We start from the raw sequence: 16,044 nt of genomic DNA, 5'->3' as shown, positions 1-16,044 counted from the left end.
CTTATAGATCCAACCAATCATATTCAATCGCTCGATAAGCATGCCTAGCCGCTTTGCAGTCTTGAACTCGCCCAATGATAGATGTGGCAACCTAACCAAAAAAACAGAACTCAAATCAACTGACTCAAAGCATCACCTGGTGGTAATTCCGGGAACTTTTTGATCAAGGTGGTATACTCAATGGGTATTATTAAATTTCGGTCAAGCCACCCCGGATATTCATGTAAATGACGAAAAAAAAACATCGCGATGTTTTTTGTTCATGCGACTTGATTACTTGACCATCGTATATTAACTTTCACACACCGTAGAAAAACACGTCATAATCGAGATAAATGTTAGATAAATTATGTCCCGATCAGAATATGCATCCAGCATATTTACACGCGATTACATTGTAAACGTCTATAACACGAAAGCATTCATCGAGCCTTTTCAAACGGCCAATCGCGGCAAAGTACTTGCCTGCTCGCATTATCAAAAATACACCATAAGAACGTGACGCTGTTGGATTACACATTGGCAAGTACAATATTCAGTTTCACGCTTAAGATGAGCAACGCTAGTACCGGAGAAAGGAAACGTGACTGAATGATCTAACTTGATTGTTTGCCATTTCCCAATTATATCATTAACTCAAAAAATTTGAATCACGTATTAATTGCGCCGTTCATCGACGCTAATTAATTGTGTAACATTTGTTTTTCTACATGTAATCCTGATAGTAATCGTACAAATTTAATGGGAAAGAATTCAGCATAAATGGCAAAATGTGACAATAACTTTACCTTTCAGGTACTAACATTGAGAACGTTAGGATGGCACAAGGCTTAGGAACCTACTTTAGCATTCAAATTCCGATGCTGTTATGGCATTTAGATCTTTCATAAGACCTTCTAAGTTGGCCATTTCCTGATTTAATTCTTCGGTGCTATACGAAGGCTGTAAGCATAATAAATACCATAATTAAGACGCAATCGCGCGAAATGATCTCAAACAAAATGATATTATGTTTACAAGAGTGAATACATATTATATCTAATATATATGGATATACAATATAATAGATCTGTAATTTTTACCTTTAACCGTTCAACTTCCTCCGAAGTGTGTGTTGGATTTGTCACAGAGGCTAAGCGATTCTTCGTTAATTGTGACGACGAACCTTGTGATTTCTTGTATGGACTCCCGGACATCGTTGGCCTTACTGTCACATGTGACACTATAATTACAGAAAATAGTAATTGTTAGCGTTTTAATAAATTAACACAGTATATTTGGAAAAAATTATTCTTTGTAAGTTTTCAACTTACAAAATTTTCTTACATCAACAATTTTGACAAATTTGAAGTTATTATAAAATTGTAAAAAAAAATTATTTTAAGTGATTTATCTTGTTATAACTACGATACGTGTGTGCACTGACTTTCACTTTATTTAAAATTAAGTATAAGGCATCGACGAGATACTATTGAAAACGGCTGGACCTGAGTAAATTTTCATGACTGTTAATAGGGCTCGGCGATCCGGAGATAATTGAAGAACGACATTATATTATTATTAGTTTTGTGTTTATCTTCTACAATAAAAAAAAAACGATACCTGGGGAGCATTCAGAAGGAAATCTAAACGCACTCTAGGAAAGGAGGGTTGAAGATTTTTTGAGCTTTTATGTTGAATTGTATAATCAATATATGGTACTAACCACCATGCTTCTGCTGTGCTGGTGTTGAAGGAGCGCTCTGCGGCGGAGGAGCCGGCACGCTGAAGCTTTTCAGGGGATGCCCTTGCAACCGTTTGCTTGTGTTGCTCTCCCCAACGGCGCTGCTCACCGGTTGAGTGTTGTTGCCATAATGACCGGAGGCGTATTGAGTGTTTCCACTGTACGACTGTCCACTCGTACCATATGACAACTAAAGAAATAAGAAAGTAAAACACAATTTTCACTAAGCATAACGGTTTATGCGCGCATATTATGCATATATTTGAAATCTTACCTGATTCTGTAATGGCTCGTATGAGCTAGGTATGCAAGAATCCGGACTGGATTCAGGGGTTGGTTCCAACGTAACGTGTGCGCGATTTAAGCTGTATTGCGCGACGGTTCGCGGGTAGTTCTGTCTCACCGACGATGTATCGCTGCAAGAGGTGTGGATGGTCGGCTGCGACATGCTGCTATTCACAATTGGCGTAGCCGTGGCTATGGCTGTAACAAATCAGAAACTTTGATGTCTACAGTGGAACTACATTGATAGAGATTATGCATTTCATTGCTTGCACGTTTACCTTGTTGTAAAATAATATTTTAAATGGTTTGATCGCTCCCAATATATAAAAAGATATACATTATACAGGTATATTGTGCACTAGTATGAGTGATAACCCTACTACTTACGCTGATGCAAAGGTGCATTGTCAATGGGGAGTGTAATTAATTTAGATTTGTGGCTTCCACGACTGTGCTGCCTGCTCAGGGTCGAGCACTTCTCATCAGTGTTACCTGACAGAAAATAAGTAAAAAGCAACCAAATAACAAAATCAGAAAAACTGTAAATCAAATATATAAAATCTCCCTTTCCAAAATATCTTTTTTTTCTTAAATGATTGTGCATGAAATAGAAATACTTAATTTAAAAGTAAAATTATCAAAACCATGTTATAACAAAGGAATTCTTACTTGTGCAATTAAACGGGATTGCTGTTAGCTTTGTAATATAATTAGAATATTTTCTGTGATGTTTGATTCGTCATAGTGTAGCAACGTATTCTTCGTAAGTTCACACGACTTACCCATATAACTTGGCACGTAAGTACGTTTATCTAGCGAACTGGAATTCCCGTGTATATTATCTTGATTGTATTCCTGATTGCCCGATCTAGGTAATGTATTACTGGTGACGCCACTGGTGGAGGCTTCGCCATTTATCGAAGATTTCTCAAGCGCCTTCAGCTCCATTTGATCGTGATGAATCCACAAATCCGGTGGCTTGATATTCGTCTTCTGATTTGTATCTTTCATGTATCTAAAAGTCATAAAAACATGTATTATTCTGATGCATTATCCTATGATTAGAAGTATTAACATACCCTTTCTTGCGATCTGGCGAACTTGGATTACATTTACAGCATATTACAATCACTACTGATATAGCAGTGACAAAAACGATCGAAAGACCGACTATGATGTAAATCAATAGATTAGAGAAACTTCGTCCATCTGGAAAAATCAAATATATTTTGCTAAATTAAAACTTAAAAGTCATCTTATATTTTATTCTTCAAAAATAAAGGTTATTTACTTAATATTAAAAAAGATTTAATTATAAGAGAGAGTTTTACAATAAAACATGCTTAAAGACATGCATAATTAAAGTAATAGAAGAGAAAGATTGGGACGATTGGGATGATATCTTACCTCGACCATGCAATTCATCATCCATTCCATTGTCTACCACAGGAATAAAAATAAACATAATAATTAACATACTGATATGTGAACGGACAATAGAGTGCAAAATAAAACAGAAAAAATACACACATGCAGATAATGCTACGCATTCGTATGTAATTAAATTAATACAGGCATTATCCTGTGTATATACTTATACATATATGTATACATTACAATTGTATAAAAATAAAAATAATCAAATTTAATATTAATCAACATCGATACGACAAATAAAAATCAAATTATTTACTTGGTGGCGTTTTAAATGAAACTGTCGTAGAGAATGGTCCATATCCTTTGGAGTTACGAGCTTGGATTTTGAAGTAATATATCGTATTAGGATGCAAACCCTTCACAACGGCATCCACTTTGTCTCCGATGACACCTTCGACCAGCCAATCACGATCCCATTTCGTGTTATCGGTAGAATAAATTATGAGATATCCTATAAAAATCAATTCGGTTTAGTAAACATATTCCATTTTTCTCAAATTTAGATCACCAACCTGTGATTTGTCCGTTGGGTTGTTTAGGAGGTTGCCATCGCAATAGAACAGAGGTTGGACGATCTTCGATGGTTTGAATAATAAGATCCCTAGGTGCCGTGCTAGGTGCAGCTTCTTGAGTTTGATTTAAAACGACCATACTCCACGGTGAGCTTCGTTTACCCTGTAGAAATTATGCTATAGAACATTTGTCTTTCTTGATGTTTCCTTAAACTGTATAATCCACGTGTCTCTCTCGTACCTTGACCAATTTAACTGTAAACTCATACTGCGTATTGGGCTTTAAGTCGTGAATCATACAGTTGAGATCGGTAGCATTATAATATCTGTATCGTGGGCTGCTGCTGTGATGGTAGAATGTATAACGCACCACATAGTATCGACTATCGGTGATATACTAAAAATAAATGTTCTTACTACAGATATTTCCTGCCTAACTTTTACTTTACATACGTCATCTTATGAGGTGTTATAATAAATTGAGAGTTTATATATAAAGTGTATAAAAAGGACAGCAAAATATCTCGAAAACTAAGCATTTTAGAAAAGTATTTCAGATAAAAGTCGTAAGGTTTCAAAAGATCTATTCACTGATGGTATGAGTCTGTACTCGTATTAGTGGTAAGGTCAGTCAAGGTCTTTTGTCTAAAACATTTTTCAAGAAAATGCGTATTTTTCAAGAATTTCAAGAAATTAGCCTGGTACGATCGTTCTATTACACCCTGTGTATACACCCTGTATATACATATATAGGGTGTTAGTTAAGTATGTGCCATACTCAACAGAGCGATTCTTTGATTTATTTCAAGTAAAAAAAGTCCATATAAACACGTCCTAAATGGCTTAGTTTCCGAAATACAGGTGAATGTTCGCAAATGTTTGACGAAACGGTAAATTGCATTGGAGATATCTTCCTGCATAAATATGCCTTGCTTCACGTAAGTTGCCATTCGCACAACCGTAAACAAAGTGACAAAGTCAAAGTCACAAAATCAAAAATAGACTTCAGTTCTGATATTGCTGCGGGTTAGCTTGTACATAACGTTTTCAACAATTCATCTAATTGTTTTATTTCATCAGAAGAACTGAAGCCTGTTTTTGTTTTTCTGTTTTTGACTAGTTTTTGACTAGTTCAAGCTGTATTTCTTTCAAATAAACAGATTATTATTACACGTTTAAATTTTTTTATTTCGGAAACTAAGCCGTTTATTAGGACACATGTTTATATGAACTTTTTTAAATAAAAAGAATCGCTCTGTTGAGTATGGCAACATACTTAACTAACACCCTGTGTGTATATATATATATATATAAAATACAAACGTACTTGACTTTTCGATAAAGTCGTGTCTGTCCAATACAGCACAACGGTAGAAGCCGAGAGCACGATAGCTTTAAGGCCAACGGGTGGTATTAAAGGCACTGCAGATTCAGATACAAAACGTTCGGGAGTCCTTACGTTTGCATATGCTGGTTGACCATCACCAACATTATTCGTTGCTCTTAGAGATATTACATATTCCATTGTTGGTTCTAATATCATGACATGAAATGAAATGAAATTAAAAATATTTTAAAAGTAAAACAGTTTGTCGCATTCATTTTACCTATAGGCTTAATAGCGTAAGAACGTTGTTTTCCATCAAGAACTTGTATCTCGACATCGGGGTAACCTTTGCCCCAGCCTAATTTATACTTTCTCACTTTGATGCTTTGATCTTTCGGGGGATGCCATGATACTAATATAGAATCCGCCATAGCATTTGCTGTAATAATAATAATAATAATAATAATAATAATGCGAAGTTTATAACAAATCAATAATTAAAATACCATTTTATTTTACACATGGATTCCTACCTCTCAGATTACTGGGTGCATTAGGTACCTTCGTCTCATCCAAATCGTTCTCGTATGTCTCTATTTTCGTCCATTCTGTCCAAGGCCCAGTTCCATTGACGTTGAAGGCACATATGCGGACTTGATACACAACGTGCTTCTCGAGCCCAGTGAGCACGTACAAACGTTGATTTCCTTCAGTTGTTACCGTAATCGGGGATCGCCGATCTCCAGATCGAGAATCGTGCGGATATCTACGGTAGCGTATTCTATAACCTGTGATGATCCCATTCTGTCCCTCGAGTGGAGGTTCCCATCTTATGATAATACTCTAGAAAACACGCATTTAGTGAAGCTTCTTGAATAATCTGTACTATATCAATTTAAATTGTTTATAATGTATTCAGATACCGTTGAACTAGCTGCTTCTAAAGTAACGTTATGCGGTGGTTGCGTCGGTTGTGCGCTGTAAGTCCGTATACCGATATCCTTACTAAACGCGCCCGGGCCATTTTCGTTGACTGCTTGAACTCTAATACTGTATTCCGTATAAGGCACAAGATCTACCAATTCATACGTTGTACTGGTAGTTTCACGCGTTATTTCCTCACCATCGCCCTAAATGTGACAAAATTATACAGTGAATAAGCAATAACGTTTGATATTGTCACTTTGACATCAATTACTTGCAGAAAAAGTTTATATACCTCCATAAATGTAATTATATATTTAGATATTCGACCGTTAATAACTTGGGGCTCCTCCCACGATAAGGTAATACTCATACTGCTTGTCGGTTGACCTTCTAGGTTCATCGGAAATCCAGGAACATTGGCCTCTATTAGCGTTGTAACTTGTAATACTTCACTAGGAGCACTGGTTCCCCGAGGATTTTGCGCAACTACATGGAATTGATACGTCATACCGGGTTGCAAACCGCGTATCATGGCTTCTAGTTTCTGCAGCGAGTTGGCAACTCTCTCCCTATGCGAATATACGACGTTTGGTCATTCTGTACTCACATACGGGTGTCTCAGAATATTTTGGACATTGTTCGTATGTAGATAGAGCGGACTAAACTGAATTGAAAAGTTCTGTATTATTTTTTAATTTTCGCAATATAGTTAACGAGATATTAATTTCTAAAAATCTCCAAATGAGCGCGTATTCACACTATCCGCTCGGACTTCCGTCAATGCAAATATGTAGCAAGATATGACCGCCTAGCGCGGAGTTTTCTTTCATCGTCATAATATTATTATAATGCATAATATTATTATAACTATAGTAAAACAACTCGCAACCATGACCAATGGACGTGTATGGCCAAGTGGATACGCGCTTGTTCAATGAAGTTTAGAAATTAATATCTCGTTATTGCGAAAATTGAGAAATGGCAGAGGACTTTTCGATTTAGTTCGTCTTATCTGCATACGAGCATTGTCCCAAATATTCTGGGACACTTCGTATATCCTCGTTTCTTCGTAGAATAATTACCTCATGGCCCCTTCCTGTTTATAATATACGAAATAATTGAGAGCATCGCTGTTTGCATTTTCTGGCTCTTGCCAACGTAGCGTAACGAATCTCGCGGTAACGATGACAAGACTTAGGTTCCTCGGTGGAGAGGGTATACCACCCCCGTCGAATGCTTCTAAGGTGTCTGTATCATCTACAAAACGGGAGTTTGGATCGTAAAGGGGATTAGGATATTTAAACGAGTTCGGAAGAAGATCCGCAGGATCATCAGAAGGACTTATCGAAAGCGGAGGACTCGGCATATTCGACGAGAACGTATGTCCTAGGAGAGTACTTGGATGTTGCCATGTTTTATTATACAACTGTCGGTGTAATAATAATTTTTTCTTAGGAACTGTCTTGGGAGTTGTTCTATACAGATTCGTTCTCTCTGCATACGTGATGTTAACATGCAGAACAGTTAATTAACGAGGAACACGGGAAAGAAATAAAGATACAATTAAAATTCCAAACAGAAATAAACGTAAAAATAAAAATAAAATTTAAAAGTGTATGTAAGAGATAAATATAAAGAAACAAAATAAAAAACTTTGATATTTATTAATCAATAAATAAATATATAATCAAATATTAAAAAAATATTAACAAAAGAGAATGTATACATTTGAAAAAGTTTTATCTATACTTTAATTCGTGAGACTCACTCGGCTGATTGATTGTAAGACGTGCTGAAGCTTGAATACTACCAGCAGGATTCACTCCCATGCACTGGAAAATTCCAGCATCTATGGGTAATAGTCCATTAATTCTCAGATTGTATCTAGAAACAAAAATATTGCAAATTCAAAAATAACTTATTAAACATGAATAACACATGATTTCATAGAATTTCTTCAACGACATAAAATCTAAACACACACCCATTGACAATTTGCCAATATGCACTTAATGTAATACGCTCGCCATTCTTTAGCCAAGTAATTTTTGGTTCTGGTTTCCCATAGATTTCGCATTCGAATTCTAGATCTTGACTTTCACTCGCTAATTTATCCTCCGGCTTCTTTATAAACTTCGGTGGAACTGAGGGTTTAAATTAAAATGAAGCGTTATACTTTAATATCACTGTAGAGTAATAATTAAAATCTCGTGCGCTGAAAATATACCTTGTACGATTAATTCAGCAACTGCGTCCAGAGAGTCGACTATATTTTCTGCGCGACATTGGTACGAACCGTGATCCGATTCTCTGACATTCGTGATTACGAGACTAGAGGCTGCGACTTTGTGATATCTTGAAAAAGACATATTTTTCGTAAATACGATATTCAGATTCGTTGGAAACCAAGTCTCCTGAATCGAGAGCGACGCCGTCTTTAAGCCAAAAAATCGACGGTTTCGGATAGCCGTTGGCAGCGCATTCCAAGGTCACATCGGATCCCTCGGTAACTATTTGTTGCAAGGGTTGTGCCACAAATACTGGAGCACTAGATCCCTCATCTGTACGATTAAAAGATATTCATAAATTTGATTGTGTTGAGTTTAATTCGTTTGTTATTTAGATATTAGGCTTACCAATATCACTAGATAATAATCCTAATTGTGCTTTATTGCTCAGTCTGTATTGACCGTAGCCACTAGCGTTACATCTGTATGATCCCACATCGTGATACTGAACATTGTCGATTTCCAACGCGCCTGTGAGAATCAATAAAATAAATTATATTAATAACAATAATTAACATGCTAGAAAATCTTAATTAACCGTAGACCTCCATTGTACCTGAAGGCAGGATTGTCATTCGACTTTCATCAAGTACTAAAGGATGTTCGTTTTTTAACCATTGTATTTTCAACAAACTCGAGGAAGCTGGTAGCGCACAACTCAAATATGCAATCTGTCCCGCATAAACCATGGTGTCTTGAGGTTCTCTTTCGAAACCGGGGAGACCTTTAAAGAAAGTCAATGTCATATTTATCACATAAGTGCTATCAGAAGTGTGTTATCATTTTTCGGAATAAAAAAATTATTCCTTCTCTCCTGTTGTACAATTTTAATCATTCTAAAATACATTGTAAAATGAATTTGGATTCGACAATGACTACACGAATTCATTTCTATCTATTTCAATTCCTTTCTGTGTATTGAGTCGTTACCATTGCCCGTTACTACTGATCATTAAAAGAAATAGCTCCTTTCCTCATTATATAACGAGTTAAAGCAATTACTTCTCATTTCTGAAAATTATTTCAATTTGATAGAAAAGAAACGGCGTCAAGCATCATCTTTTTCGGGGAATCTTCAAGCACGTGTTATACATTAGGATCTGAAAAATTCGAATACCAACTTGCTAGTTTGATTGTGGCTGTTCGAGAGACAATCGCTCCGACGTTGTCTATGGATGCTAAGCACTGATAACTTCCAATTAATTCTGTACTACCAGCGTATACGCTATTTATGTACAAGGACCCATTTGCTAGCTGTGATCTACAAAAAGAGAATTGGGAATTGTTTCGTCAGAATTCGAATAGTGCGCAAAGACGTTATGCCAACAGAGAATCTCTCGTAAAAACAGGCACATCATGAGTATTACCGATAACTGTCTCCGATAAAAGTGATTGGCTGTCCGTCATCTGTGCGCCATTGTATACTCGGCGTCCCGAGGACACTCTTTGCCTCGCAGTCCAGGTTCGCAGAACCTCCCTGTTCCACCACCACATCCCGCGGCTCGATGGTGAAATCCAAGCCTCCCGCATTGACTGCGAACAGAGAAAAAAAAATTAATGACAGAGGAAATAACATTTTTCGCCGTATAATGAGACAATGAAAAACTCTCTGCCATTTCCGTGAATTGAAATTTAATTTATCAGAACGATTTGCGCTTCCAAATAAGAATCGTGACTACCCTGAAGGAATATACTTCTCACAAGGACCGTCACATAATGGTCAAAAAGTGATGATGGTTTTGTGATCATCTGATAGAGTACCCTTCAATGAGTGACATGTAAAGTCCATTTGCTAATGTAACGCGTATTACCAGATTTTTGGACCAAGAAAGGCTGCCCGTGAGGTTCACAAAGGTATCACTGCATTCTCAAACACGCACACGCAGTCAAATCGCATGAGAATGGCCACTAGTTCAAAGAGAGTTTTTATGCATATGGATTTGTGTGTTCACAATTAATAATAATAATAATAATAAGCATTATTGACGTGCAAGATACGAGAAATTTATAACCAGATAATGCAAATTGGAGCTTAAAAGGTAAAGTGTCAGCAACACTGCTGTCCATAAATCTAGTAATTAAGTGATTGATGCATAGAATCAAATGTTCATTTAATAAGAATTACAATTATTATACAAAAAATAACAATGAACAATGAAATATGATGTACATACTATAGAATAGAAATTAATACATTTTTCAAGTGATTTTAATTGATATGGTTAATTCAAATGTGTATAATTAATGCATAAGTTATCAAGCAAGTAGTGCTTAAAACAATAACATTATTTGTAGTATGCACATTTAAAATCGGAAGACTGCTCATAGTTAGGATGTGAGCAGACGAAAAACTTGTCAAATAAAAAACAAAATTGCGCCGGGATTTTTAATGGTCTCGGCCGCTCATCCAGATAACCCTGTAGAAGGTATGTTTCACCATGTCACGAAATATGGACGCCTGGAGTTCAAAATGAACAAATGCTTGCAATTTGAAGTAATTGTCGCGTTTCTAAATTCCATCGTATTTCAAGGGATACATGCCGTATAAATTGCTTGTACGGCCAGAAATAGTACACGTCGAGAGGCTGGATCATACCAGTGAATTCCTTCGGGAATCAACAGCCTAGTCACTCTCTAAATCGTGGAGTGAAATCTTACTCGAAGAGACTGAAAATTAAGCCAATTTTGAAAAAAAAAAAATGAAAATACTACCACTCCTGTTCAAGAGTGGTAGTATTTTCACTCTTTCTTCACTTTTTGTGTTCATAACGCTCGCGTGCAACATTTGTCCTGTTTAACATTTAATAAATAACAAGGACAAACGATTACAGGATTATTTGCTGCGTTCAGCAGAGAAAACTAATCAGTTAGCGCTTACAAGAAGAACCCGGCAGTCTCCAGTCACTGATTTTAATAAAATTTTAGGGGTGTGTTATAGTATTTACTCAGAAATGCTATAATATTCACTCTTTACTATGTTGAAGCCACATCTATTCAGGTATTCTCGAGAAAATGACGATAAAATATTTCTAGCACCTATGGTACCGTTAGTTTTTAAATAATTAAAAACGGTTTAAAAATTATATATAGCAACTTTAAAATATAAGATTTAAATGAAAAAAGAAATTCTTGTCCTCCGAAATCGAACTCGGAATCCCGAGCGTAGCAGTCAACGTTAATTTTTAAACCATTTTTAATTATTTAAAAACTAACGGTACTATAGGTGCTAGAAATATTATATCATTTTCTCGAGAATGTCTGAATATGTGAGTCCTGAATTAAATCCTGAATAAAGATCTTATTAAAGGCAAAATGCGGCAAATTGATTCGGAATTTGACAAGAGACGAATCCTTAGGAAACTATGTTACAAAAACAAACAAAAGGTTTGATATTCTTATGTGTGTTCTCTCGATGTTTTTTTCAATTTCGTAGAAATGTTATATTTCTGATTGACTCTCATTTAATTTCGCGATAAATGTTCAGAAGTGGTGCTCCACTAAAAACTGCGATTGTTTTTCAGTAATCAACAAAACTAGGTATAAAAAAGACATGTATACGATGTTTTAAGAGGGGGCATGTGGTTTTATTTTGAGGGAAAAAATTCTATTTAAAAAACAAATAAGACAGTTTTATTTTTTATTAAAATGTTTAAAGTCTGTTTTTAGAAAATTATGTTTCTTTATCTTTACATACCTTTTTCTTGGGAAATCCTTTGACTTTTCTTAATTGATATTTTTAATCTCTTTAGACTAAATGGATTTCAATATTCGTATAATTAAAAAAAAATTGTTTTATTAAAGTTACAAAAGTGGTTGATTTTTAACGAATTCAATTGGACTCACACGAGTGCATATTAAAGCCGCTGAATACTGATTTAATCCGAGTCTACCATAAAAGAGAAATGCAATTATTTCAAATTATACGATACATAACTTTACTTAACAGCATAATAAAATGCATTGAGGATTTCACGGTTTAACCTGTATATATTTATTTCAAACACACATCTTTACGTTAAATTATATATCACGGTTTTAATATGCATCAATGCACACTGGGTGCGTTCAACCGAATTCGCTATTTATCAATAATTACAAATCTAGAATTTTAAGAGGCATTAAAACGCAATCAAAATATGTATAATTATACGAAAAAATATTATTGAGAGATAATAGATTCAGCGATGAGAAAAATCGAATCGGACGAGACACGACACGTATCTCGTTTCGCTTTTCCGCACATCCACCTTCAGTCTTGCGATCATTAACGAGCTGGTTTTCTTTCAATAGCATTTAAAACAAATGAAATTAATATACAAAAGGGAAAAACATGAATAAATTGAAGATAAAAGTTACAATTGCGAAACGAACACGAGTCTGCCCTATAAGCGCAAAATGTTCCTAGAATGTCACATGAATATTATTAAAAAAAAAATTAAAATAATGTTATTATAATATTTCGAAAATATCATAAATATTTTTTTAATATTACAGGAGTATTCTATAGAGGTTATATGTCCACTTATATAATAAACCTAGGTATTATATTTTAATATTCCTGAAACATTATTAAAATGTTATATTTAATATTCTGAGAATATGCCTAAAATATTATTTAATATTAAATAATATTTTAGGCATATTCTCAGAATATTAAATATAACATTTTAATAATGTTTCAGGAATATTAAAATATAATACCTAGGTTTATTATATAAGTGGACATATAACCATCCATTAATATTTCAGGAATATTATTTAATATTAAATAATATTTTAGGCATATTCTCAGAATATTAAATATAACATTTTAATAATGTTTCAGGAATATTAAAATATAATACCTAGGTTTATTATATAAGTGGACATATAACCATCCATTAATATTTCAGGAATATTATTTAATATTAAATAATATTATGCGTTTATAGGGTGTTCTTTCGCAGCCGGGAATGAAAGGTACAAAAATTGACGAAGCTTTGACGAACCTTCCGTATCCGTTCGTATCAATTGCATGCTCTTCGCACACATTGTTTCGCTTTCATCTTTCTCTCTGCGCTCTCTGCGCTCTCTGCGTACGCCTATTCCGCCCCGACTGCACCAAGTGCAAGATGTATGTACATACATACGTATGTACAATGTACATATAGCCGAAACGAAGATCGTCACGTTTATTTTCAACGGCTATCGATCCTATTCTATTTATTGTTGCACTTGCGGCCGAGAAACTGCCTTCGCAAATCCATCAGCATCACATCGCGTCGCGCGTCCGTTGACAGGTCGATCGCTTTCCCGGTTCAACGATGCGGAATTCTCTCTATATAAATGCATTCGCGCGAAAATTTCCCCGAAGGGTCCGACTGAAATTTCAGACGAGAAACATACGAATAACGAGCGACGTATGTCATCGCTTTTAAATCGAATTCGTCGCCATGAATGACTCGGGAATCCCTTGCGACGAGAGGAAAAATGAATCTTCTTTTTTATTTATTTTCTACTCTTAAGGTCACAAGGTTTATCAAGGAAATACTATGACATATGTAACGTATACTATAGTATTTCTCTAGTTTTTCGTATACGTTTCTTTTGAAGAATAGGGATCCTGAATAGTGTTACAGGATGAACTTGGCGCGAGATCCTTCAATATAATACATAATTAATCGTGTCGATAATTAATCGATAAATTATCGACACGATTAATTATGTATTATATTGAAGGCTCTCAATCAACTTATACGATAAGAGAAAGATTCGAAGATACGGAATCGCGAAAACGTCGCCGAAAACAAACGCCGGGATAAGCGATTGTAAGCGATTGTAAGCGAGCGAGTTGGAGGGACTCACCTCGTGCGAGCGTTGTCAACAACAAAGCCAGCAGGATGGTGAAAGGACGCGGCTCCATTGAGTCGGAAGCAAGTCCGTCAGACAACAACAGGCTCCGACGCGCGTCGTCGAGAGTAAAGGCCTGGCCTCGGGGGACCCGGGACCGTCGAGGTCAGCACCGCTTCCGAGGACGACCACCGTCGTTAGACACGCAAGCGATGTTCCGCCGGAGGTGCGAGGTGCGAGCGCATGCCACTCGCGTCCGTCTCCGTCGTCGCCCAGGTCGCCCTCAGTCGCCCTCGCACCGGCCCGTCCTTACCGTCGTCGTCGCTGTCGCTGTCGCAGCCGTTTACACGACAGATCGGTTCTTATGTCCGTGGGACGCATTTTCACACAACGAGCTCACTGACCATATTTGACTGGAAAACATGGCTAACGGACGAAGCATCCGGGATGCTTGATCAGGCTTGATGCCTACTATGCCTAGTCTAATCGGTCTAACGACGAGAATCGCTGCGCACGCGCGATAATCACGGACTACTCTCACGTCTTCCCCTTTCGTCTCGTTACGTTTTCCCGCAGAGAAACTCGGGGATCGGTCATGCCGGCCTTTTTTGTGACATGGCTCGGAATTCCTAGGAACTCCCGCACACTAGCGACACCGATCAATTTTATAAAATGGATGTGAACTATGTATCATATTATCGACACTGTCGGTAAAGTCGCAGCGTCAAAAATGGATGTAGTCACCGACGAGATACTATTAAAGACCGTCAACCCTGGGCAAATTTTCGGCGGTATAAAAAGGGCCCCAAGGGCCCGGAGGTAATCGAAGAACGCAGACATTATCGACAATTGATATAAATTTGCCATTATTAACATAAATATTTGACTAATACATTATTAAATTCATGATATTTTATTACATAAATGCTCTATAAATAAATATGCATATTTGTAAAGCTATAATATCCTATATATTGCCGAAAAATTACAATTTTTTTCTCTGCAGTTATTATTTCTGTTGATAATCGAACTTTGACGATACACTGAAATCACAATTTTAAAGAAAAACCGAGTATTATTGAGTTTTAAATGCACGTACACCGATAAACACGTCTACTAAACTAATAAATCATAAAATTAGTACAATATTATCAGTTTTTTTACTCTTAATCACTTCAATATTAACAAGGACGCGAACTCCTATAAGGATGTCGGTCTTTAATAATATCTCATCGGTGATGTAGTTTTAGTTCAACTACATCCAAATTATGGATATTGGCTGCGTTCAGCAGAGAAAGCAGTTTTGCAACTGTTGTAAAATTCTTCAATGTTATTGGTTTATACATTGAACCATTATTTTCTTCTGTTTAAAATGTGAAAACAAATATTTCAAGAATAAAACAATTCTGACTATGCTTTTGCATTTTGCAAATGTAAAGGTGCAGCCACAATAGAAGGAATAAGGAATTAGGAATAAGGAATAAAGATTTCAACCTATCAGAAACCGTGTATTCCGGTGTATCCGATATTGATAGGTTGAAATCTTTATTCCTTATTTCCTAATTCCTTATTCCTTCTATTGTGGCTGCACCTAAACAGAGTAAAGCCTGATTTATAATGGCCGTAATCGTTAACTTATGCTAGTGCCGGTAAAGTTCAACCATAGGATTTCAATGCTTTCGTTGATACTAATACGGCAAGTTAGAACGAAAGCAT

At 36.0% G+C, this 16,044-nt stretch overlaps 1 protein-coding gene across 1 annotated transcript; it reads right to left on the bottom strand.

The window, feature by feature from the left end:
• Window positions 1-182: 182 nt before the first annotated feature.
• fra (neogenin protein frazzled) lies at window positions 183-14,459 on the bottom strand. Its single transcript, XM_018456463.1, has 26 exons — window positions 14,344-14,459; window positions 9,867-10,032; window positions 9,621-9,760; window positions 9,056-9,223; window positions 8,848-8,970; window positions 8,607-8,772; window positions 8,439-8,572; window positions 8,196-8,355; window positions 7,980-8,095; window positions 7,294-7,705; window positions 6,504-6,780; window positions 6,208-6,414; window positions 5,818-6,127; window positions 5,565-5,723; window positions 5,285-5,490; window positions 4,199-4,354; window positions 3,958-4,120; window positions 3,702-3,896; window positions 3,416-3,448; window positions 3,088-3,217; window positions 2,791-3,023; window positions 2,396-2,500; window positions 1,998-2,206; window positions 1,706-1,913; window positions 1,083-1,222; window positions 183-942 (listed from the first exon to the last, which is right to left on the bottom strand). The coding sequence occupies exons 1-26, from the start codon at window positions 14,399-14,401 to the stop codon at window positions 844-846; spliced, it is 4,473 nt and encodes a 1,490-aa protein (XP_018311965.1). The 5' UTR covers window positions 14,402-14,459; the 3' UTR covers window positions 183-843.
• Between the last annotated feature and the right edge of the window lie 1,585 nt (window positions 14,460-16,044).

The sequence above is a fragment of the Mycetomoellerius zeteki genome, unplaced genomic scaffold (assembly GCF_001594055.1).
Source record: "Mycetomoellerius zeteki isolate Tzet28-1 unplaced genomic scaffold, Tzet1.0 scaffold113, whole genome shotgun sequence".
Classification (NCBI taxonomy): domain Eukaryota; kingdom Metazoa; phylum Arthropoda; class Insecta; order Hymenoptera; family Formicidae; genus Mycetomoellerius; species Mycetomoellerius zeteki.
The sequence above is the reverse complement of the archived record's forward strand: the minus strand, read 5'-3'. Positions and strand labels throughout refer to the sequence as shown.